The 22,943-nt window shown below is 42.3% G+C and overlaps 1 protein-coding gene and 1 pseudogene across 1 annotated transcript; both read left to right on the top strand.

The window, feature by feature from the left end:
• LOC105101408 (HLA class II histocompatibility antigen, DO beta chain) lies at positions 1–6,510 on the top strand. Its single transcript, XM_010994588.3, has 6 exons — positions 1–165; positions 3,958–4,227; positions 4,685–4,966; positions 5,428–5,538; positions 5,783–5,814; positions 5,986–6,510. Exons 1-6 carry the CDS (start codon positions 75–77, stop codon positions 6,019–6,021), a joined length of 822 nt encoding a protein of 273 aa, XP_010992890.2. The 5' UTR covers positions 1–74; the 3' UTR covers positions 6,022–6,510.
• Positions 6,511–10,371: 3,861 nt separating this feature from the next.
• LOC105101436 (HLA class II histocompatibility antigen, DQ beta 1 chain-like) lies at positions 10,372–15,984 on the top strand (annotated as a pseudogene).
• Positions 15,985–22,943: the final 6,959 nt, after the last annotated feature.

Here is a 22,943-nt window from a genome sequence, read left to right as displayed (position 1 = left end):
CTGAGTTGGATGTAGGCAAGCCCCATTCTGAAGAGGCTGACGATTTTTCTGTCTCATTGTTTGTTTCTTCCAGAATGAGTTCTAGATGGGTTCCCTGGGTGGTGGCTTTGTCAGTGAATGTAATCTGGCTGGATTCCTCCATGATTCAAGGCAGAGATTCTCCAGGTAAGAGCACAGTGATTTTTTTCAGCCGTATACTCAATAATTGGGGTGGGGGAAGTATGCCTTTTCCTATAGGTCCAGGCTACAGTCCAGACAGTGGCTTCTGGCTTGAAAGAAAGTACTCTTACCTTTGACAGAAAGGTATTCTTATGTATATATTTGTATGACTGGGACATTAGCTGTACACCAGAAACTGATACATTGTAACTGGCTATACTTCAATTAAAAAAAAAAGAAAAAATGTTCTTTTCCTCTTTACCACACACAATGGATTGTGGGTAAAGACACTTCCTGTCTCAGAACCATGGATGCAAGGAGTAGGGAGGCAAGAAAAAGGGAAACATATCACCTTGCTTAGGGCCCTTTCTGTATCAGTGTCACTATGGGGAACTGCAAGGATGGAGGCAGTCTGAGAATCGCTGCTATTCTTCTTTTTTTATTGAAGCCGAGTTGATGTATAATACTGTGTTAGTTTCTGGTGTACAGCATAGTGATTCAGTTATACACATTATATAGATTCCTTTTCATCATAGGTTATTACAAGATATTGAAAACAGTTCCCTGTGCCATACAGTAGGACCTTGATGTTTATCTATTTTATATATAGTAGTTTTGTATCTGCAAATCCCAAAGTCCCAGTTTATCTCTCCTTTCCCTTTCCCCTTTGGTAACTATAAGTTTTTCTATGTCTGTAAGTCAGTTTCTGTTCTGTAAATAATTTCATATGTGTCATTGTTTTAGGTTCCACATATAAGTTATATCATATGAAATTTGTCTTTCTCTGTCTGACTTACTTCACTTACTATGACAATCTTTAGGATCATCCATGTGGCTGCAAATGGCATTATTTCATTCTTTTTTATGGCTGAGTAGTGTTTCACGGTGTATGTACATACTATAACTTCTTTATCCAATCATCTGTTGATGGACATTTAGGTTGCTTCCATGTCTTGGCTATTGTAAATAGTGCTGCTCTGAACATTGGGATGCATGTACCTTTTCAAATTAGTTTTCTCCGGATATATGCCCAGGATTGGGATTGCTGGATCATATAGTAAGTCTATTTTTAGTTTTTTAAGGACTCCCCATTTTGTCTTCCATAGTGGCCACACCAAACTACATTCCCACTAACAGTGTAGGAGGGTTCCCTTTCTCCACACCCTCTCCTAGCTGCTACTTTTAAGCCAGGAGTTTGATGATTGTGACTGTTTTTGTATTCATCCAAATGGGGTATTTGTGGACAAAAGAACTTGGAAACAAAGGTTGCTTCATGTGACATTTTTAAGCATCTATCATATGATCAGGGTGTACTAAGCAATTTTGAGAAATAAGAGAAGTTGAATGTATTATCCCCATCCTCAGTTTACCAGGTACTTGTAATTTACTGCTGTTATTTTTCTAGCTGAGGAGTTAAGCTATGCAAACACGAAGCAGTGTTATGTTATGAAAACATATGTAGCAGAAAAAACAGGATATAATGTGCTCAAAACAGAACCCCTTTGAATGTCAAAGTCTCATTAAACACAAAAGAGGAACAAACTTAGGGGTGGAGAGGGTGGGTGGGAGCAAATCACTATTCTTAGACAACAGAAACCTCTCTGAGCTTATGATGTTCATTAAACAAGACACACACACACACAATCAGTAAGATCTTAAATCTTATATAGCTATGACTAAAAAATAATTTTTTTTCTGATTTAGATTGTAAGACGACATAGAAAATTGGAGGTTCGAGCCTCATCTGAAATTAGCTGTTTTGTTAGAGATGAGTGTGGTTGACCCAGGAAGGCTGCTGCCATCCTTACACTCAGTTCAAGTTTCCCCTGAACTTACAAATGAAAGCAAATCTTACTCAAGATCAGTAAAATTAGCCTTTAAGTCTCAACTTCAGTGGCATTTCTTCAGGGAGATCTTTCCTGATCAACCTGCAATCTCAGCCCATTTGAATTGCCTTTTATTATTGTTGTTCTCAAATGCATAGAATGGCGTTGATCACGTAATCATGGATCGGAACAAGAACTTCCTCTTTTCTCCATTCTTACCCCCTCCCTTCCAAAGATATCCATTCTAATGTGTCTGGTATGTCTTCAAGTATGAGGATGGCTTTAAAAAGATGTACAATTGTTTTCCTGTGTGTATTTTAAAAGTTTAATAAGTGTCATTGTGCACTGAATCACATTCTGCTTCTTTTCTTACTTAACACCATGCTTTTGAGCTCTACCTCGGCGGTGCCGCGTCTTTATTGATGGGGAAACAGGTCAGGGAGGGTAAGTGTCCGTTTCTACATAAAACTACTAGATATAGAACTAAAACTTGAATCAACTGAGACCTGAGCCAGGGCCATTTATCAGTTTGGCTCTTCAAAGTTTCCAGATCTTCAAATCTAAGACAGCTGTCCCTTTCTTAGTGTGTTTGGGCTGCTCTGACAAATGCCGCAGACTGGCTGGCTTATCGACAAGAGAAATTCCCCAAAGTTCTGGTGGCTGGAAGTCCCAGATGAAGGCTCCATCCAGCATGGTCAGGTCTGGTGAAGGCGCCTTCTCTCCGTGTCCTCACGTGGTGGGAGGGGCTAGGGATCTCTCTAGAGCATCTTTTATAACAGCGCTAATCTCATTCATCAGGGCTTCACCCTCCTGACCTAAGCACTTCCCCAAAACACCACTGACTAATACCATCACCTTTGGGCATTGGGATTTCAACATATGAATTTTAGGGAGGACACAAACATTCAGACCATAGTACACTAAATCATACTTTTTCCTATCTATGAAGATTGATTAAGTAGCTTTGGAAAATTAAATTGTTTTGGAGAACATGAGCCAATTAGAAACGAGGTATGTTGCACAAAAGTTAATACAGAGCTCAAACTAGTTGCTGTCAACAATAGTAAGATACTTTGAAAGTGGAAAATCATAATGGAGAATGAAGTTGGATATTTTTATTCCCTCTTCAATGGAAGTGTTTCATATAAAATCCCCCAGAGAAGGTTTAAGTTAACCTTATATTTCCTATCAGCATGTTACTGCAACCACTAGAACTACAGGTATGGTGCCGATGATGATGATGATGATGATGATGATGATGATAAAAGACATTTTCAAGCCATGAATTAATATTATTTTACCCAATATTGATAGAGGTAATGAGGTCATTACTTTAGTGGAGCCAACAGAGGGGATGAGGTCTCTGAGTAATTGTGGGAAGGAAAAGGTCCAGAAGAAAATTCTCGGAGAAAACCCATAGTGAGGGGAAGGTGGAGGGGAGTTTATTTCACATCTGCTAAGAACCTCCTCTGCATGTCTTTGCTCGGCCTCCGCCACTGCTTCAATTTACTCTTGAAGGAAGTACAGAATAAATCTGCTAAGGGCAAGAATACCAAAGAATTACTCCATATGGGGATGGATATTTTGACTTAATAATGGGAATTAAAACCTTGAGCTTGTGAAAGCTTGGCTTGGAGGAACTTAGCGCAGTGCCTGGCAAAACACAGTCTATAAATATTTGTCCAATGAGTGAATGAATGAATGAGTACTTGTTGAAGGAACGTTTGTCTCTTGACTCACTTTGAGTTGCCTCTTTGGGTTACATGTCTCCTGTTTGGCTGGCCTGGTAGGTTGGGCCTCACGCTTCTTTGCCAAGAGGAACCGGGGTGGGGCCCAAGGGAGCAGAGGCTACTCTGGCCGATTTACTGGAGTCAAAGCTTTCCTCTCAAATCCATGTGGTCTGGCATAATTTACCAGGCATTGATTTCCTAACAGTAGGGCCTGGTTCATAGTCTCTCTTTTTGTTTCCCAGAGGATTTTGTGATTCAGGCAAAGGCTGACTGTTACTTCACCAATGGGACAGAAAAGGTGCAGTTTGTGGTCAGATTCATCTTTAACTTGGAGGAGTATGCACGTTTCGACAGCGATGTGGGAATGTTTGTGGCCCTGACGGAGCTGGGGCGGCCTGACGCTGAGCTGTGGAACAATCGGTCGGACATCCTAGAGAGGAGCAGGGCTTCTGTGGATCTGGTCTGCAGACGGAACTACGAGCTGGGAGCACCCTTCACTGTAGGGAGAAGAGGTGAGCTGAAACGTGGGGTCTGCTGGGGTTCAATAATCTCCCCCACGAGAACTTGACCATGGCTCTTCCTCCTGTACTAGGCAGTTTCCTGCTTCAGGATAATGGGTTAGGATCAGTAGGTGGGTGGGGGTTCTGTGTATATGTTCTGTCCCCAGTTGTGACTTACTCATTATCCTCAGGTTACTGTGGTCGTGGTCTCAGATCCCCAGCTCTCAGGGACTAATGTGCTCTCAAATACAAGGGGTAATCGTGGGAGTGTCTGATAAAGCCTAAATCCTACTTGGGGACACTCATATATTCAGTGTCTGAGTCTTCAAGGATGAGATTTCCCCAAATTTCCAGTTTCCCCTTGGGTCATCTGGGAAAGAGATTAGGGGCAGAGATAGTACCTATAAAAACCCTCTGTTGGCTTTGTGATTTTTCCTTCACAATGTCTCATTCTTCTCTCCCTTCCTAGTGCAACCAGAGGTGACAGTGTATCCGGAGAGGACCCCATCCCTGCAGCACCACAGTCTGTTACTTTGCTCTGTGACAGGCTTCTATCCAGGGGACATCACGATCAGGTGGTTCCGGAATGGGCGGGAGGAGAGAGAGGGGGTCATGCCCACTGGCCTCATCAGGAACGGGGACTGGACCTTTCAGACAATGGTGATGCTGGAAACGATTCCGGAACTTGGAGATGTCTACACCTGCCTGGTTGATCATCCCAGCGTGCTGAGCCCTGTTTCTGTGGAGTGGAGTGAGAATCAGCTTCTTGTACTTTCTGGGCTAGACTTGGGTCAATCTGACTCAACACGGGGCCTGTGTCTCCTCTGGGTTCTTCTTGGTCACACACACGAGTTCTTCTTGCCCCTGATCTGAGGGAGTCATACAAACTGGGGTCATTGGGTTGGGGTGGGCGAAACCATGGCAGTTATCTATCCTTTTATCTCCTAAGAAATAAGGTGGTCTAATCACGTCGTCACTCGCTTCCAGCTTTGAGAACTCATATCCTCTGACACTTTGGTCTTGGCACTTAGGAGGAGTTCTTAAGGGCGATCAGTAATAGAAATTCCATGGGTACAAACCTTGGCTCCATTTCTAAATGCATTCCTTCTCCAGATAGCATTAGATTTGGTGTCCAGCACAGGCTTTGGGATTTCAGGAAGGCACACCAAATATTGGGAGCTTTTGGCTAACTTTAAGACCTGTTTCCCATAGGAGCTCAGTCTGAATATTCCTGGGGAAAGATGCTAAGTGGAGTTGCAGCCTTCCTGGTTGGACTCATCTTCCTTCTGGTGGGGATCACTGTCCACGTCAGGGCCCGGAAAGGTAATGAGCTCTGACGAGTACTCACCCCCTGCCCCGTGGCTTCCCCCACTGCCCACTTTTCCCAGCGTCTAAGATGCAAGGCAGGGAGGGCTGACTGTGCTTCTCAGGGATGACTGGGGTAGTCCTTTCTGAAGCCAGAAACATTCTAGGGGGCAAGTGGAGATGGAGTTCTGGTACCGCCAGGATGGTCACAACACTGGGTCCTAATTGGGGCATCCTATTTCTTCCTTCCTTTTTATTCCAGGATATGTGGAGACTCAGTTGTCTGGTGATAAGGTAATGTCTCCTTCCTTATCTTTGGGTGCAAATCACTCACCCATCCTTTGGCCAGAGGGAGGGTCATGTCATGGGGATAAGATGTAAGTGGCTGTGCCTGGGTGCTCTGCTTGCTGAGTCCCTGCACTGGGAGGGTGGGGGCCTCACGAGACTTTGTCGCTGTCCCTGCAGGTCTCAGGAGCAGTTTGTCCAGAACAGCCACACTAAGGTCCTAACTGAAGCTTCTCCCCCTGGAGCTGGAAGCAGGACCAAGTGGTCTGGGTCCCGGACTAAGTAGAGGACATTTATGAGGTCAAAGTTCTGGATGATTTTTTCCTGTGAGGTCTTGGAGGAGCCCTGAACAGATTCTAGAATTCTGTGTTCTGAGACCAGCATCCCTAACCCTTCTTCCCTTCTTTCTCCTGCATGTCTGTGTCCTTAGTCCCCATTTCCAAGGACAGTGTCCAGAAATTCCCCTGAGACCTAGCTCCTTCCAGTTCAAAACGGTTTACTTTTCTGTGGTCCAGCCCCAACCCCGTAGCTGTCATCTCTGTCTTTCTCTCTTCCAACTGCCGTCTCCACAGACTTCAGAAGACAAATGCTCAGATAGTCACTGCTTTCTTTTCGTTGTTTTTGGCCTTTTTTCCTTTAAAATAAAATTGAGATACAGGTAACCACATAAAATGTATAACTCAATAAATTATTTTTTTGCAAGTTGATATGTATTTACGTGGAAAAACACTCACAACATACTAATAAGTGAAAAAGACTACAACACACTATGCATAGCATACACAACATCAACTTATCTTTGGAAACATATATATGTTTATGAGTATATGTTTAGAAAAAAACTTGGAAGGATGTACTTCAAAAGTTCCGTAGCACTTATCTTTAGGCAATGGGTGAATTTTACTTTCTCCTTTTTTCTCCCCCAATGAGTTATTTAAGGCGAAATCCCTATAATCAACACTCAGTTTAAGAAACAGAACTTCCAGCCACGGCGGAAGTCTCCGTGGGCTGCAGACCAGTCAAGCCCCTCACCTTCTAAAAGCAGTCACTTTATGGCTGCTACGGCGACCACCTCGGAGTGTTTCTTCATAGTTTGTTCATTCAAGTGTGAATTCTTGGACACCGTAGGTGTAATTTTTTTTAATGTCTCTTTTATTTTACAGGTTTCTCCTCCATCCCTTTCTTTTTCTTATGGTTAATATGTTGAAAAGCCTGTGCCATTTGACCTGCAGTTTTCCACAGTCTGGATTTTGCCGATTGCCGACACCTGTTGCAGTTTGACGTGTCCCTCTGTCCTCTGCATGTCCTACAAATTGGCACCCGGATGCAGAGGCTGGGTCAGACTTAGGTTTCATTCCCTCTGGAAAGTCTATTGGTGGTGGTGTCGTCTCACCACGAGGCACATAATGTCCAGTTGTCTCTCATTTTATGTTGTTAATAACCTCAGATGCTTTTGCCTGAGTCCTTTAATTCGCTGGGAATTGCAGAATGAGAATGTGCTAATTCTATAATTCCTTCTTCATGTATATGCTTTATTACTTCTCTAAAGAGGCACTTCCCTTTGTTTACTAGTGGTTGCCCAGTGATACTCTGGAAAGAAGGATCAATGTTGAATTCTTTCCCTTTATTTACTAGTTTTCAGGTTAATGTATTTCCTCCCCAACTGTTATCCAAAAGTGAGCAATTAGGTTTTACTTTTAATTTTTTTGTAGTATCAAAAAGTCAAGGATCTAAATGCATTTGATGGATTTTAACTCATTGAAATCTTTTGTCCATGTTGAAGTTCAAATGTATAATCTTTGGTCAAGAGAAACTTGTTCGAGTGACTGCTGAGTTTGTTTGACACAAGTCTTTTGATAGTTTCTTTGTTATCCGGTATGACAAAATGCTCCAGGTTCATCCTGTACATTTCCTGTCCAAATATGGAATCAGCCATTTTTGGTATCGATTAATTGCAGGCATATTATTTCTAAAAGAGTAAGATCTATGGAGTGTCTCTGGCAGTAAAGATTTTGCCCAGAATTTGGCCTGAAGTTGCGTTTCTGCCACCTTGCTCCATCAGAAAGTCTTCTCTTCGTTTTCACCATTGTCCTTGGGAGGTGTGGAGACCTCTTAGGGTTGAGCCCCAGAGTATGCTTTGGAGAGGAAGGTAAGGTAGGAGAGGCAGTCATAGGTCTTGCATGGTGGTGGTGGTGGTGGGTAGGGAGGGGAAAATTGGAGGGCAGAAAGATCTCATCTAGGGCATCCTCAGTAAACCAGAGATGAGCTGAAAGAAGACTATAGAGTTTCATGTCAAAGTGACGGACATGGTCACAATGCTAGGTTAAATAAAATTCCAGTTGGAAAAAGTTAAGAAATTTAGCAATCTTAAACTTGAGTATGCGTTTGTTTTGCAACGCTGGGTCATTACTCCGAGGATGTGATGTGGCACTTCTACCACCAGACGGCGATCGAGACCGGAATTTAAGTTGGTTTTCTCCACTTCGTCCGTGGAGGGAATCCCGGTGGAAACCTGACGTTTTCTAAGGGGCTTTCCCCACGTAGCCTTCGCATCTCTTTTTTTTTTTCTTACATTACCTCGGTCTACAAGGCTCTGAAAGGAACAATGGGGGGGATCTCCCTCCCTCAGCGAAGAGAGAAGAGGTGGTGAGAAGCTTTCCTGCCCAGCCACGGAAGATCCCTGCTTCTGTTTCCTCACTGCCGGTCTCCCCTCCTCAAACCCCACCTTGCTTAGGCTACCGTTCTTAATTACCACCTTTACTGAGGAAGTCTGCAGCTGCAGTGACAGGGACCCAGGTGAAAGACAAATTAAAATTTAATACTCTATACAATGATCTTATGGACACCACCCAAAATCTGGTTAATTAAAACTTAAGAGTCAACAAGAAGCAAGTCCATTTGGCAAATTGGCTATACTGTGACCTCAGGGCACTGGCCACCTGCCCAATTGCCATGAGGTGTCTCAGGCCACAGGCACATGAAAAGATGTTCAACACCATTAATTATTGAGGAAATGCCAATCAAAACCACAATGAGCTAGCATGTCATGTCTGTTAGAATGGCTGTGCTCAAAAAGACAGGTAGGTGTGAGCAAGGATGTGGAGAAAAGGGGACCCTCCTACACTGTTGGGGGCAAGCAAATTAGTGCAGCTGCTGTGGAGAATAGTACAGAGATTCTTCAAAACATTAAGAATAAAACTGCCTTATAGTTCAGCCACTCCACTTTAGGGTATTTATCCACAGATTACAAAAAAGCTAATTCAAAAAGATACATGCACCCCAATGTTCATTGCAGCACTATTTATAACAGCCAACATAAGGAAACAATCTAAGTGGATGAATGGATGAATGGATAAAGAAATGTGGTGTATATGTGTACACACAGCACATGCACAATGGACTACTACTCAGCCATAAAAAAGGATGAAATCTTGTCATTTGTGACTGTATGGATGAACCTTGAAGGTATTGAGCATAGTGAAATAAGTCAGACAGAGAAACACAAATAAAGTAGGATTTCACTCATATGTGAAATATAAAAAAATAAACATACAACAAAACCAAATGAAAACGAACACATAGATACAAAAAGCAAATTGGTGTTTACCAGTGGGGATGGGGAGAGGGCAAAATGAGTAAAGGGAGTCAATTGTAAGGTGAGAGATGGAAAGTAGACTTTTGTTGGTGAGCATGTTGTGGTGTATACAGAAGTTGATAGATAATGTTGTACATGTGAAACTTACATAATGTTATAAACCAGTGTTACCCACAGAGAACTATATTCAATGGCTTAGATTAACTTGTAATGAAAAAGAATATGAAAAAGAATATGTATATGTATATATATATGTATAACTGAATCACTATGCTGTACACCAGAAACTAATACAACATTGTAAATCAGAAAATAAAAATAAAAATTAAAAACTCCAATGTTACCTCAAAAAAAAAAAAAAAGACTGAAGCTAACAGAGATTATGTAATTGATGGTTATAAAGTTTATAATTTTTTTGTGATACAAGTACATTTTTCTCAAAATCTGTTGCTTTTTACATTGTATCCTGTGGTGTCTCATACTGGCCAAGTCAAGGAAGGTAATGAACAGCTTTTAGACGATTATTTTCTCTCCCAGAGAATATCACTCCATTTCCTTCCACCTCCCTACTATCAAACCCAAAATATAAGAACCAGATAAATTAGATAAATGTCCCAGTAAGAAATACTGCACATCACTTTCTTCTTCTGGTTCCTTAAACCTCCAAACATCTTTTCAGCCTATCACCCAGTTCAGTGATATTTGGCGATGACATAGTGTTGGGCACCATGTAGGTGGTCCATGAATAATTTTTGAATCGAGAACTTTCCTTAAAGGTGTTTACCCAGAGACAAATGAGAGCCTAAGTTATTGGATTGATTGGCTTTTTCCCTAGGTACTGACCAATCCTAACATTCATAGAAGGTTTCCTCATTTTCATTGTCTGCAAAGTGAAACATCAGGTGAATTGGCTGCAGCTGTGGGGACTGCTGATGCTTTTGCTAAATCGTTCCTGTTTCCAGGGTGGAAGGATGAGGGTGACCATTTCCAGGAACCCTTGGACGGCGGCTGGTATTGTGATGGTTGTTTTCATGGTGCTGAGGACTTCCATGGCTCACGGCAGAGGTGCTCCAAGTAAGTGCTAGACAGCTTCTCTTCAGAGATCCCAGATCTGGGAACTAATTTCCTGGACTTTGGGGCTTAGAGTGGGGTGTGTTGCCCTCTGAAAAAATCCCAGGTAGACTTTGGAAGGGCTCCTATCACAGTCCGGATTTCTCCTCCACAGGAAATAGAATTTTGCTAGATTCCTGTTTTCAATCTCTGCAGTTGGAGGGAGACTAGCTTCTCCTGTGGGAAAGACATTGGGATCTCAGAGTTGGAAGAAAAAGAGGAAGTCCATTTCTATACCAGGTGCAAGACAAAATGGGATGCATTAAAGCACCTCAGAGAGTGAGTTAAAAGGATTTACTACCCTAGGGACTTTCTGGGGCAAGTGGTATTCACGTGCTATCGGACAGAGGGTTGGAGAAATTCAAGATAGCCTTGACCGCTGCAGCTTCACTATCCGAAGAGTGTGAGCATGGGTTCACGGAGATAACTTTGGAGGATGTGAGAGGAAAAGTGGGATGAGGATAGGCAGTGACTGCCACTAGCTCTGAGTTTATATACAAACTTGGGACAGTGTTGATGGTGACTAGGGCTATGAGAATGATGAAAAACCAAGGGAATTGATATTTATTTTATACTCACAAATTCCCAAATCTTGTAGTAATATCATTACACAAACTACCTCACTTAATCTTTCTAAAAGACACACATGCACACACGACTCTAGGCAAGTATTATTATTTGACAATTTGTTTACACTGGTTATTTTGAAACATAACATTGTACAGACATTGGTTAAACCATATATGTAAAATTTAACAAAAGTTATAAAGAAATATCCAAATAAACAATAACCAGGTCAAAAATGACTATTATGAGCACCACCAAAGACTCACATATGTTTCTTCCCAATTACACCCTCTTCTTCTTCCCAGAAGTAAGCACTATTATCACCCTTGTAATCTTAATATTATTGCTTTTTGTTATGGTTTTAACATATATGAACATATCCTTAATCAATATAGATTAGTATTTCCCCCTTTAAATGTTCTATAAATGCTATATTCCATCTCACTTCTTTTGCTCAGTATTATGTTTGAGAAGATCTGTCATGGTCTTTCATGTAGCGGTTGTCCATCCATTTTCATCGTTGTGCATAGTTTTCATTTGATGAGTGTACAACAATGTACTTACCCATTCTAATGTGCACTTTTGTATTACTACCATTTTAAAAAAAATGTATTCTGGAGCATACGAACCTGCAACTTTTTTAGACTAGAATACATACTCAGACTGGAATTGGAGTGTCAAACGTTTATGCCTATCTTCAGCTTTACAACGGAATGCCCAAGTGTCATTCAAATTAATTATCTCTCCATGTGCTCTCAGAAGTGGCTGATAAAGGAACCCAATTCCTGGCACTTTTGTATTTTAGACTTTCGTGTGTTTGGCCGCTTGGTGGGTATGGAGTGGTAGTTCACTGTGTTTCACCTTGCACTTCTCTCATTACCAACGAGACGAGCAATTCTGCATGTTTATCGCCCACTGGTGTTTACTCTTTACTGATGTACCTAAGTCTTTTCTTATTTGTTTTTAAAAGATACAAAAATATTATGAACCAAGCCCATGGTCAGTACATGCTTTGCAGATACTTGTTTGCAGTTTGCAGCTTGTCTTTTTAACTCTCTAATGATATCTTTTGATGAGCAGTTGTTAATTTGCATGAAGTTGAATTAATCAATCTTTTCTCTTTATGGTTAGTGCTTTTAATGATTTGTTTAAGAAGTACTTTATACTTCCAAAGTCATTCTCTAATTTCATCTTCTAATGCATTGGTAGGACTGCATTTCAGACTCAGGGCTTTAACTCATCCAGGTTTAGTTTGTAAAGGGTGTGAGGAATGTGTCCAACTTCCCCTCCCCCACCACGGCTACCCGTTTATCACAACACCATTTATTAACAAAAGCATTGTTTCCCCACTGATCTGAAGCACCCCCTTGGTCATAAATTTAGTGTATGGAGATTATTTTGGGATACATTATGCCACCTGTTTATTTTTCTACGTTTGTGCCAATAATGTAGCGTGTAACTACCATAGTTTTATTTGCTATCTTGACATCCAAGAGAGCAATTTTTTTCACTGTGTTTACTTCTTCAAGAGTAGTTTGACTAATTTTTGCTTCTTGTACTTGTATTAAGTTTTAGAATCAGCTTATAAAGTTTTAAATAATTAAAAAACTAACAATTTTAAATTCACTTGGGTGAATTGTCATCTTTATAATATTGTCTTAAATTCATGCACAAGATGTATCTTTTTTTTTAGGAGTATTTTAATGTATCTCCTAAAATTTAGTACCTTTCCTTTATGAAGTCTTAATATCCTTTGTAGGATTTACTCCTAGAGACTCATAATTTTTCATGCTGTCAGTAATGGTATAATTAAAATGTATTTAGAATTTGTTTCTTGTCTACAGAATGTTTGAAAGTGAATCTTTATTCCAGTTACTTTTTGAACTCTCTATTGCTTTAAATTCCTTTAGCAGTAGATAATTTTGGATTTTCTTCATTCACAGATTTATCATATGCAAATACTGACAGTTTTATTCCTTCATTACCAACCATCGTTCCATTATTTTTCTTGCTTTACATTCGATTTTCTTTAATGTTCACTGCAGGATTTGAGACAGTGAAATTCCCTAAATCCTTCCTGGGGATACAGTTCTGAGGGCTGAGAGCAGATTTTATTCAGTCACTTAGCTGCACTGGTGTTTTCCTTCCCTTTTTCATGCCTCCCCTCACTAAGCATTTGGTTGGTGGGAATGCAAGGCTGAACTAAATCTATTGCCGCTGGGGTCTCTCGCAGAGAACTTTGTGTACCAGTTTAAAAGCATGTGCTACTTCACCAATGGGACGGAGCACGTGAAGCTGGTGGTCAGACAAATCTACAACAAGGAAGAGATCCTGCACTTTGACAGCGACCTGGACGAGTTTGTGGCTGTATCAGAGCTAGGGTGGTAGTGGGCTAAGATTTGGAACAGCCAGAAGGACTTCCTGGCGGTGTTTCAGGCCCACGTGGACACGCTGTGCAGGCACGACTACCAGGGGACTTCTGGCTTCACCAGTCAGCGGAGAGGTGAGTTTGGGATGGGCGGGATGGACTTCACCTGGATCCTACTGGGAAGGCCCCAAGAAAGGGATCTTCTGTGGTTTCCTAGGATCTTGGTGGGACTGGAAGGGGTTTCAAGTTCCCAGGGAAAAAACGTTGGAGCACCTGGCTGGACAGAGATGGGAGGATGTGAAAATCTAAGCAGGACAAACCCTGCACTGGGGGCAGCCGCTGGCATCCTCGGCGCTCTGAACGTCAATCTTTCACAGGTCGCAAGATTTATCATATGTGGCGGGGCTTCTGAGTCCCTCACACCACATGGACTCCATAACGTTCTATGACATCTAATTCTTGTTTGACTCCTTAGTTCTTCCTCTTGCAGAAGTGGTTCTTTCTCCTTGAAATGCTCTCCTTTTCTCCACCTTCTCTTTCTTTTTCTATTAAGTTCTCTCACCCTTTTAGTTCCATCCTTAAGAGCAATGCTTCTGTAAGCATAACTGAGGCAGGGGGGTGGAGCTTGAACTGGTCCCCCAACTGTGTGCATAGCACACTTTGCACGTGTGTATACACACATGAATATGTATATATGCATATTTTAAAAGTTATCCAGTCAGAAATAAGTTGTGGTATATTTATACAATGGAATACTACTCAGTCATAAAAAAGAATAAGATAATGCCATTTGCAGCAACATGGATGGACCTGGAGATTGTCATTCTAAGTGAAGTAAGTCAGACAGAGATATCATATGATATCACTCATATGTGGAATCTAAAAAAAAAAGACACAAATGAACTTATTTTCAAAACAGAAACAGAATCACAGACATAGAAATCAAATTTAAGTTTACCAGAGGGGAAAGGTGGGTGGGAAGGGATAAATCAGGAGTTCAAGATTTGCAGATACTAACTGCTATATATAAAATAAACAACAAGTTTCTACTGTATAGTGCAGGAAACTATATTTGATATCTCACAGTGACCTATAAGGAAAAAGAATATGAAAAGGAATATATGTGTGTATACATATGACTGAAACATCATGCTGTACACTAGAAATTGATACAATATTGTAAGCTGACTATACTTCTATTAAAAAATGGAACCCCCCCAAATCCCCAAAACCAAAACCAGAGATATCCAGTCTGTGTTACAAAGAGCTTTCGCATAAATTATCTTGTTCAAGAAACCAGTGAGCACGAAATAAAGATATTCTTTTCCTGAAAAGTGGGCTAACCAATTAGCTAATTAAACCCAGAGCTAGGAGTCCAACAGACGACTATTTAATACCTGTGATCTTCTCTACTTTAGAATCAAAGGAGAGGTTTCAGGCGCTTTGCTGCCTTACTGTCTAATTTTGTCTCTTTTCCCTCCTAGTGGAGCCTATAGTGACTGTCTCCCCAGCCAGGACAGAGGCTCTAAACCACCATAATCTGCTGGTCTGTTCGGTGACAAATTTCTACCCTCGCCAAGTTAAAGTCAGATGGTTCCGGAATGGACAGGAGTAGACAGCCTGAGTTGTGTTTACACCTCTTATTCAGAATGGGGACTGGACCTACCAGATCCTCGTGATGCTAGAAATAATACCACGGCGTGGCGATATCTACACTTGCCATGTGGGGCACCCCAGCCTCCGGAGTCCCATCACAGTAGAATGGCGTAAGGGCTACATCATAGGCACCACGGACTCAGCAGAAAACACAAAGTGCAGGGAGAACTCTGGGTCTGGTGGGGGGGATCTCTCCTTATTTATGCTGTGTCCTGCATACCTCATAATCTCCTCTCCTGCACGACTCCCTGATGGAATTTCTGAGCTGGAAGTCATGGAGGACTAGCTCCCATGATTTCACGTCAAAAGGCACATGTTGAACAGTGATCTCATTTTTTCCCAAGATATGATGGTGCTCCCCTCACACGACCTGACTCCCCAGGCTGCATTTAGCCTTGGCCGTGCACCTTCTGAAATTCTGAAATTCTGGGCTTTGACATCAAGGCTGGTGTTTGAAGATGGTCTGTAGCAGTTGTAGATGGACATACCTTGTGAGGAGCTAACATCCCCCTCACCATCCACCTGCACTGTCCCCTTGGGGTCTTTGCATGCTCTCCCCCCTCCATCGCTCGCCCACTTTGATCTCTGAGCTCCTCTGTCTCTTATAATCAGGGCTGGTCTCTAGGTTTCCAGACGAGAACACTGTGGGGCATGAGGACAGACACTGACACACAGGCTTTACTTCCCAGGGGCACAGTCTGAATCTGCCCAGAGCCAGCTGCTGAGTGGAGTTGGGGGTTTTGTGCTGGGTCTGCTCTTCTTAGGTTTTGGCCTAATCGATCACTTTTGGAATAAGAAAGGTAAGGCACCTTGGGAGAAAACGGGGAAGGCTGGTGCAGGGCTGAGGCATTCTGTTGTAAATTTTCCTACCTGACCCCACAAAGGAACTGAGCTGAGGATGGTAGTAGATTTGCAGAAATTAGGGAGACTTCAGAGACCTCCTTTTCTTGGGTCAGGTTTGCTTCGTCACAGACGTGAGAGGTGGGGGGTTATCCTTAGAGAAGCTCTCATGTTGTCCTTACTTTCGTGGGCGATTATTAACATGGGCTTTCCTGCTCTGAGCTTCTTTCCTTAGACTCAGAGTCTCTCTTTATCTTCCTGTGGGGGCCAGCTCACTGACTTCCGGGTGATCTTACTTTGTGGCAGTTGAATCCTCACTGTACGTGGGTGGGCGAGGAGGAAATAAGCTGCCCCCTCATTTCCTTTTGGAGGCTGAGATAGAGAGAGAGAGAGATGGAATTTTCCCACTACCCGGGCTGATGAGTTTTTCTTCCTCTTCTCTTCCCATTCTTGCCGATGACAGACTATCCTGAGGCTCTGCCACAGGTAGTATTCCTACTCTTCCCGCCCAGGACTGCGACACAAACACTACAGGAAAGGAGCTGAGTGGGTTTATCAGACCCTCGAATGTGCTTCTGTTATTTTGTCCCTGCTTCATGTCACATTCATTCATGTGAGCTGGGGCAGGGGAAATGTCTGGAACATTCTGTGCAGTCTCTGCAGGAAACTTCAGAGATTGTCCCCTAGAATAAGACCCAACCATTCAGCGAGGTTTGAATGATGCCCCAGACTCCAAAATTATAGAAAGTAGTCTCGAGCTAGCTGGTAGGGGAGCTGACAGTAGTCACAGTCCTATCCGGGGAGTCCATGACCTGTGCTCCACAGAAGCATTTCCTTACGCTCCCCTGCCTTCCACACGCCCCTTCGAGCTGCAGATTTGTGTTCACTTTAGCAGAGTGTCGTCTTTGCTCATGTCCAGCGAGGTAATGGGGAGCGGATGTTACACAGGGTTAACCTTCGGGTTCTGGTGCTGCAGACGGCGCCGCGGGAGGGCAGGGGCTGAGTCTTCTTCAGGGACTGGTGTGACTTACGACTCTTCTCTCTCCTGCAGGGATCGTGCACTGACCCCAAACGTTCTTCTTCCTGGGATTTGTCCCCTCTTTTCCTTGATTTTGTCCTGCTGTTCTTGTCCGTGGTTCCCAGCCTCCCTTCTCTCGGCCCCCCCCCCCCCCCCGCCAGCTGTCACCCATCGAGATCTGGCTTCCACAGTGCCTGGGAGGCAGATCCTCCTTTAGTTTCTGTCTTTCCTTAGTGGAGGGACTGGGGATTGAACCCAGGACCTCATGCATGCTGAGCAGGCGCTTTACCACGTGAGCTACACCCTCCCCCTTAGTTTCTGTCTTTTCTGAATTTCTGCCTGTGCCCCTGCTTCCCTGCCTCGCGTAGTTGACGTGCTGTTCTTCATGTTGCCTGCTGTGTCTGTCTGAACCATAAATACTCCCACGGGCACTTCTGACTGTGTTCTCTTCAGGAAGACTGCCCATGAATTAAATATCAAACTCTCTTATCTTTCAGTAAAATACTTTTCAAAGTTAAATAGATTTGTGACTCACTTGTGTTCCTAATTCTTACTGAGTATAAAGGTGGTGGTAATGGGGAAACACTGACAAAGAAAAGGTCAGATTCTCAAGTTCAGTTATGTCCCACAGAAGGTCATATCCCGGCAAGGAGACTAGAAAAACATGGGTTGAGGTGCATATCAAAGGAAAAACTTCATTCAGTCCAGATTCTTGCATCTTCCTGTACATAGAAACATGCTAAATTCATTAACTTGAGATATTTTTTCTTGTTTTGCAAATTTACTTTAAATATTTCACATTAAATGAAATTTAACCATAGTCATTACAGAGCATTATCACAGTAGTACAAAGAACTTTTAAAATAAAAGACAAAAGAATACAACTTTCAATAAGTTAAATGCCACTTTACTGTGTAAACAAAAATAAAATAAAACCCAGGTGCTAAAAAGATACATATTCAGAGGTAAAAAACATACAAAAACACTTAAACGATATAATCCACAATTAGATTACACAAAATTTCACAATCCTGTTAAAATCAAAACCATATGGGATGTTTGTTTTTTCTTTAATTAACAGTAATATTTGATGTTCCCACTACCTGGTTTTTGTTGTTAAAATCTCCTGTATATCCTGGCTCCTCCCTTATCTCTTCGGAGCAGCCCCTCAGAGCAATCTCACAGGCTGTCTTCCCAGCTTAAGTCCTCAGCAAGTCTGCTGAATAAAAGATGTCTCAACTTTTAGGTTGTGTATGTTTTTTCCCAGTTGACATCACTATAGTGCCTGGTATACAGTAAGTGCTCACTAAATACTTGCTGGCTGGCTACATGAAGATCTCTGTTTCAGGGGTTCATCTGTTTCTGGAATCTTTTCTATTTTCTTCGATGTATCTTTTGTACTCCTGTGCTAATACCACACTTTTAATTACCATAATTTTATAATTGGCTTTGATGTCTGGGTGATGTCCTATGTCACCTGCCACAGTCTGCACCAGTAACAAGGACACGCAGCATGCTGCCTCTCTACATCATGAAGTAAGTTTTCAGACAGGAAAATAACTCCAAATTCTGCCACCAATACAAACAAACAAACAAAAACATCACCCAAAACCCAAAGCACCTCCACATAAGCGTCTTTTCAGGAGAGGAAAAATCTAAGCATGTCCACGCTTCCCCAGAATGTGGCTGATTCGCCAAAGCTAGATGACATCCAAGATTATCCAGAAATGTACTTTTACAGTTTCACATTGTCTACAGTACAGGACAAAAGCACTAGAAGACGGTGAGAGGTAAATTGCATGCCAATCACCACATATGGGAACAGGGAATCCTTACAAATTCTCCTTCATTTCTATTAGTAGCACAAGTAATTTCCAGATCAAATCCTCTGCAAAGGGAATTAGGGAGGATGGTATTGTTCCACCACAGACAATGTGCAGATGAATCACTTTTAGGTCCAATAGACCTTTTCTACTTAATATAACTACCACAAATTCTATTCCATCTTGTGCCCCAAACTCACAGCAAATTAATTTATATGTGATTCTCAATGAGAAATAATTGATTTGTCTGTCTCTTATGCACTATTTTAAGATATTTTTATGGCTTGCTTTTTTCAGTGAATGATGACTTGTCTGAGAACAGTCTTATAATTTCCTCTTCATCTTGTGAACCACAGGCTTTGGTTTCACTGGAGAGAAGCCAGCATTACCACATTTTCCCTTTCGGTCTGCTGTGGCCAGGGTGTTTTCCAGAAAAGCACAGAGAAATCCAAATAAGTCTTCTACAGAGTGTCTTTCCCGACTGCTTTATCCACTCCAAACATGACGTTCTCCCGCTCCCAGTAACTCAGCCACACTAGCTGGCTGTGTGTCCCTCACACCTGTGAGGTTGATCCCACCTTAGTGATTCGCACTCCTGTTCTCAATGCCTGGAGTGGTTTGCTTTGGATTTTGAATGACGGCCTCGTTCCTGTCATTCAAATCTCAGTTCAAATAGTGTTTTCTTAGAATGGCCATTTCTGATCACTCAGCCTAAAGTAGTTCCTTCAAATCACTCCCAGTTACTTTTTTTTTTTTAAACACAGAGCTGTCATTACTATATGATAAACCTTATACCTTTATTTGTTTTCTTTGATAGGAGGAACCTTGTCTTACAAAACACTATCTCCCTAGCCTGGAATATTACCCGGCCTATATTAGATAATAATATAGATAATAATGCTTATATAAATTAAATTCCACCTGTTAAGCCAACCAGTCTGGGGTATTATGTCATGGTGGCCTGAGTGGACTACTCCATTTCAATCAGCTGACTCTGAATCCATAATCATATATAAAATGACAATAAATACACATGCTAAATAAGCAACTATTTCTCTTTCAAGTTCTGTCTCTTCTTTGCAACACCATCATGCTCTCATTTCAAATTGTACGTCAGACTTACTCCAGTTGCTAACAGGGATCATAACTCTACACACAGCCATGGCTTAGCACCAACCGTGTTTGATCTTAGCACTAGTCATCCTCTACTTAGCACCCCAGCTGCCCTTTGAGTCAATCACTCCTACATGAGTTGCCTCCATAACAAAGGTAAGCATTATGTAATTAACCCGGCTCCCCGGCCCCAAACACACACACACACACACACACACACACACACACACACATACACACTTCTTGGTTTCACAAACACAATCCAAAACTTTCTCCTTTCATGGTTGAAAGTTTGGTACAATAAAAATAAGTAGTTTCACTCAACCTTCTGTTAACCCCAAATATCAAAGTTATATTCTTGGCCTCCAACAGAGAACAGAGATTTTAACATTGCGGAGTGGGGTTTTCACTGCATGGAGAAGTACTCTGTATGACACTGTAACATAAAAGGGAGAGGGTGGAGGGATCTGTATGACTATAAATCGTCCACATTTTACTCGAAGTGGTGAAATAAAGCTCTAAATAGGAATGCAAATTAAATCCAATAAATACCACTGCACATACACAAATGGCTAAGTTAAAAAAAAAAAACTGGTATTATCTGATGTCAAGGTGTGTTACAACCCAAATCTCACATTTTGTTCTTGAGAGTGTAAAATAGTACAATCAGATTTTTTTAAGTCTGGCTATTTCTTATAAAGATAGACTTGCCCTATGACACAATACTGCTTCTAAGTTTTTGCCTGAAGAAATGTAAACATACGTCTACAAAATGACTTGTTAAAAATATTTTGAGCAGCATTATTTATACTAGTCTCGAACAGGAAATAACTAAAAAATCTATCAACGAAATAACAGATCAACAAATTCCATATTTTCACAGAGTAAAAAGGAACAATTCGCTCATACAGGCAACAACACGGATGAATCTCACAAGCGTCATGTTGGGGAAAGAAGTTAGACCCAAAAGGGCACGCGCAGTGTGATTTCCTGTATATGAAGTTCTGAAAGTGCAGCTGGACGGCCGGAATCTGTGATGGTAACAATCATAGCGCGGTGCCCTTAGGGGGAGACGGACGGGACGCTGACAAGGGGTTTACCGGGCCTGTATCACCAGAAAAACTGAGGAGATTGTGACCAGTACGCTACTATCAGCCACCACACTGGAAAACTGCCATGTTACCACTTTCCAGATCTGAGCCCGTTCTCGACCCCAAATTCACTGCCTGAAGGGGAGACCAGGCCCACTTGGAGAAGTGCCCTCCAACATAAAACCACCAGGAAGGACCGTTTGCTAGAGTAATTGTGTACCAGGTAAAGGAAACGTTTTGAAGGCTGCTGGGTACTAGGTGCGAACGGCACTGGCACCAGGTGATGTGAAAGGGGCCATTCCCACCAGGTGAGAACGAGAGCTTATGGGGCCCAGACAGCAGAGCAAGTTCTGGCCTCAGTTGCCTCCCAGGGGATCCAGTGGGCCACAGACAGACTTTTGGTTGTTTACCCAGACTCAAGCCATAGGTTTTTAGAGTGTGGGGTATGTCGGGACAGCATCTTGAAGGTAAGAGGGGCACCTTGTTCTCCCTACAGTACTTGGGGGATCCCTTTGGACCCTGGAGGCAGCATATTCTATTTTATGCTCGGGAGCACTGCTCTGACCCATTTATAGACGACGTGTTTGGGCCAAGAGCAAGAGAGGGTTTTCAGCACATCCAGCCTGTGATGCGAGCTTCCCCGCTGCGCAGCCCACGTGCCTGGCACAGCCGGCGGAGCCCGCGTTGTCCGTGGTCGGCTGTGGATGCGCGAGGAGTCTCCGTCAAGTCCCAAGAGGAGTGGCGGTGTGAATCCCTGCGCTTCCCTGGAGAAAGCCATGACTGACAAGGCACGGCAAGTAAGGTCTCAGTCTTCTAAGTGATGAAAGCATGTGCCACCCCATCAAGAAAACGAGTTAGCCGAGTTGAAGTCCTGACATAGTGCGAGGGGAAGCTAAAACGGGAGGTGACGAATGTCAGTTGCAGCCTTGGGGCCAGCAGGAGCTGGCACTTAAGCCATGAGGCCTCTTTGTTATGCCTTTTGTGGTACTTGGAATCACCCACAAGGTTAAAGAGTCAGCGACACAGTGGACTTAATGAGGGCTGCAGTCGGGTCTTAGCAGTGCAAGGGGCGGACTCTGGCACCCATGTCACGACGCTGTGACCCAACTCTGGTTTTAGTCGCAGCTGCAGTAGAAAATTAGGAGAAAATTCAGACTCATCTGGCACTGACAGTGTCCTCCCTCAAGCATATCTTTTCTTGCCACGCAGAGCTGTCTCCAATGTTAATGGAGGACACTTGGGCTCTGTTCAAGTGTAGCCCGAAGACTTATAGGGGAATTAATGCCCCAGAGGCAACCCTCAACCAATGGGGAGTAGGAGAGCGTAGATAAATGTTTAACACTCTTGTGCTTCAGGCAAACGTTTATGGAAGGTATTGTGTTTGCTAAGCCGGATGTTTCTCAGTGACATGGAGTCTCCGTTGTCCACGGCAGTGATCTCAGTAACACATGTGTCTTTTGTTTTTCTTCCTCCTTTCCTCTTTCACTGTTCCTGTTTCATCACTCTTGTTCCCTAGGCCACCTCCCAGTTAAACCATCTGTACCCAAGCCCTTAGACTTGGCTTTTAGGGGAACCTGATTTAAAACAAATGACTTATGCATTCTTGTCAAAAGCCAGTTAAATGTAAAAAAAATATATATATTATATATATAATATATATATATATAATATATATATATTCTTGGTGAAACATGAGAAACACAGCATATAATATATATATATTATATATATATATATTATATATATTATATGTATATGTTGTGCTTTTCATGTTTCACCAAGGATGTGGACCTATAGTTGTTTATCTCAGACCACACTTCATTTTTTTCTAATTACAATTTCTCATCTCAAAACCAGTAACAGATTTCCAGGGAGATTTATTTCTCTGTAAATTTAGAAAGACAATAAATTAATCTACTAGTTTTTGATTATGAGATTCTTAAAATCCATTGCTCCA

Source organism: Camelus dromedarius, chromosome 19 (assembly GCF_036321535.1).
Source record: "Camelus dromedarius isolate mCamDro1 chromosome 19, mCamDro1.pat, whole genome shotgun sequence".
NCBI classification, from domain to species: Eukaryota; Metazoa; Chordata; class Mammalia; order Artiodactyla; family Camelidae; genus Camelus; species Camelus dromedarius.
This window is presented reverse-complemented; position numbering and strand designations above follow the sequence as displayed.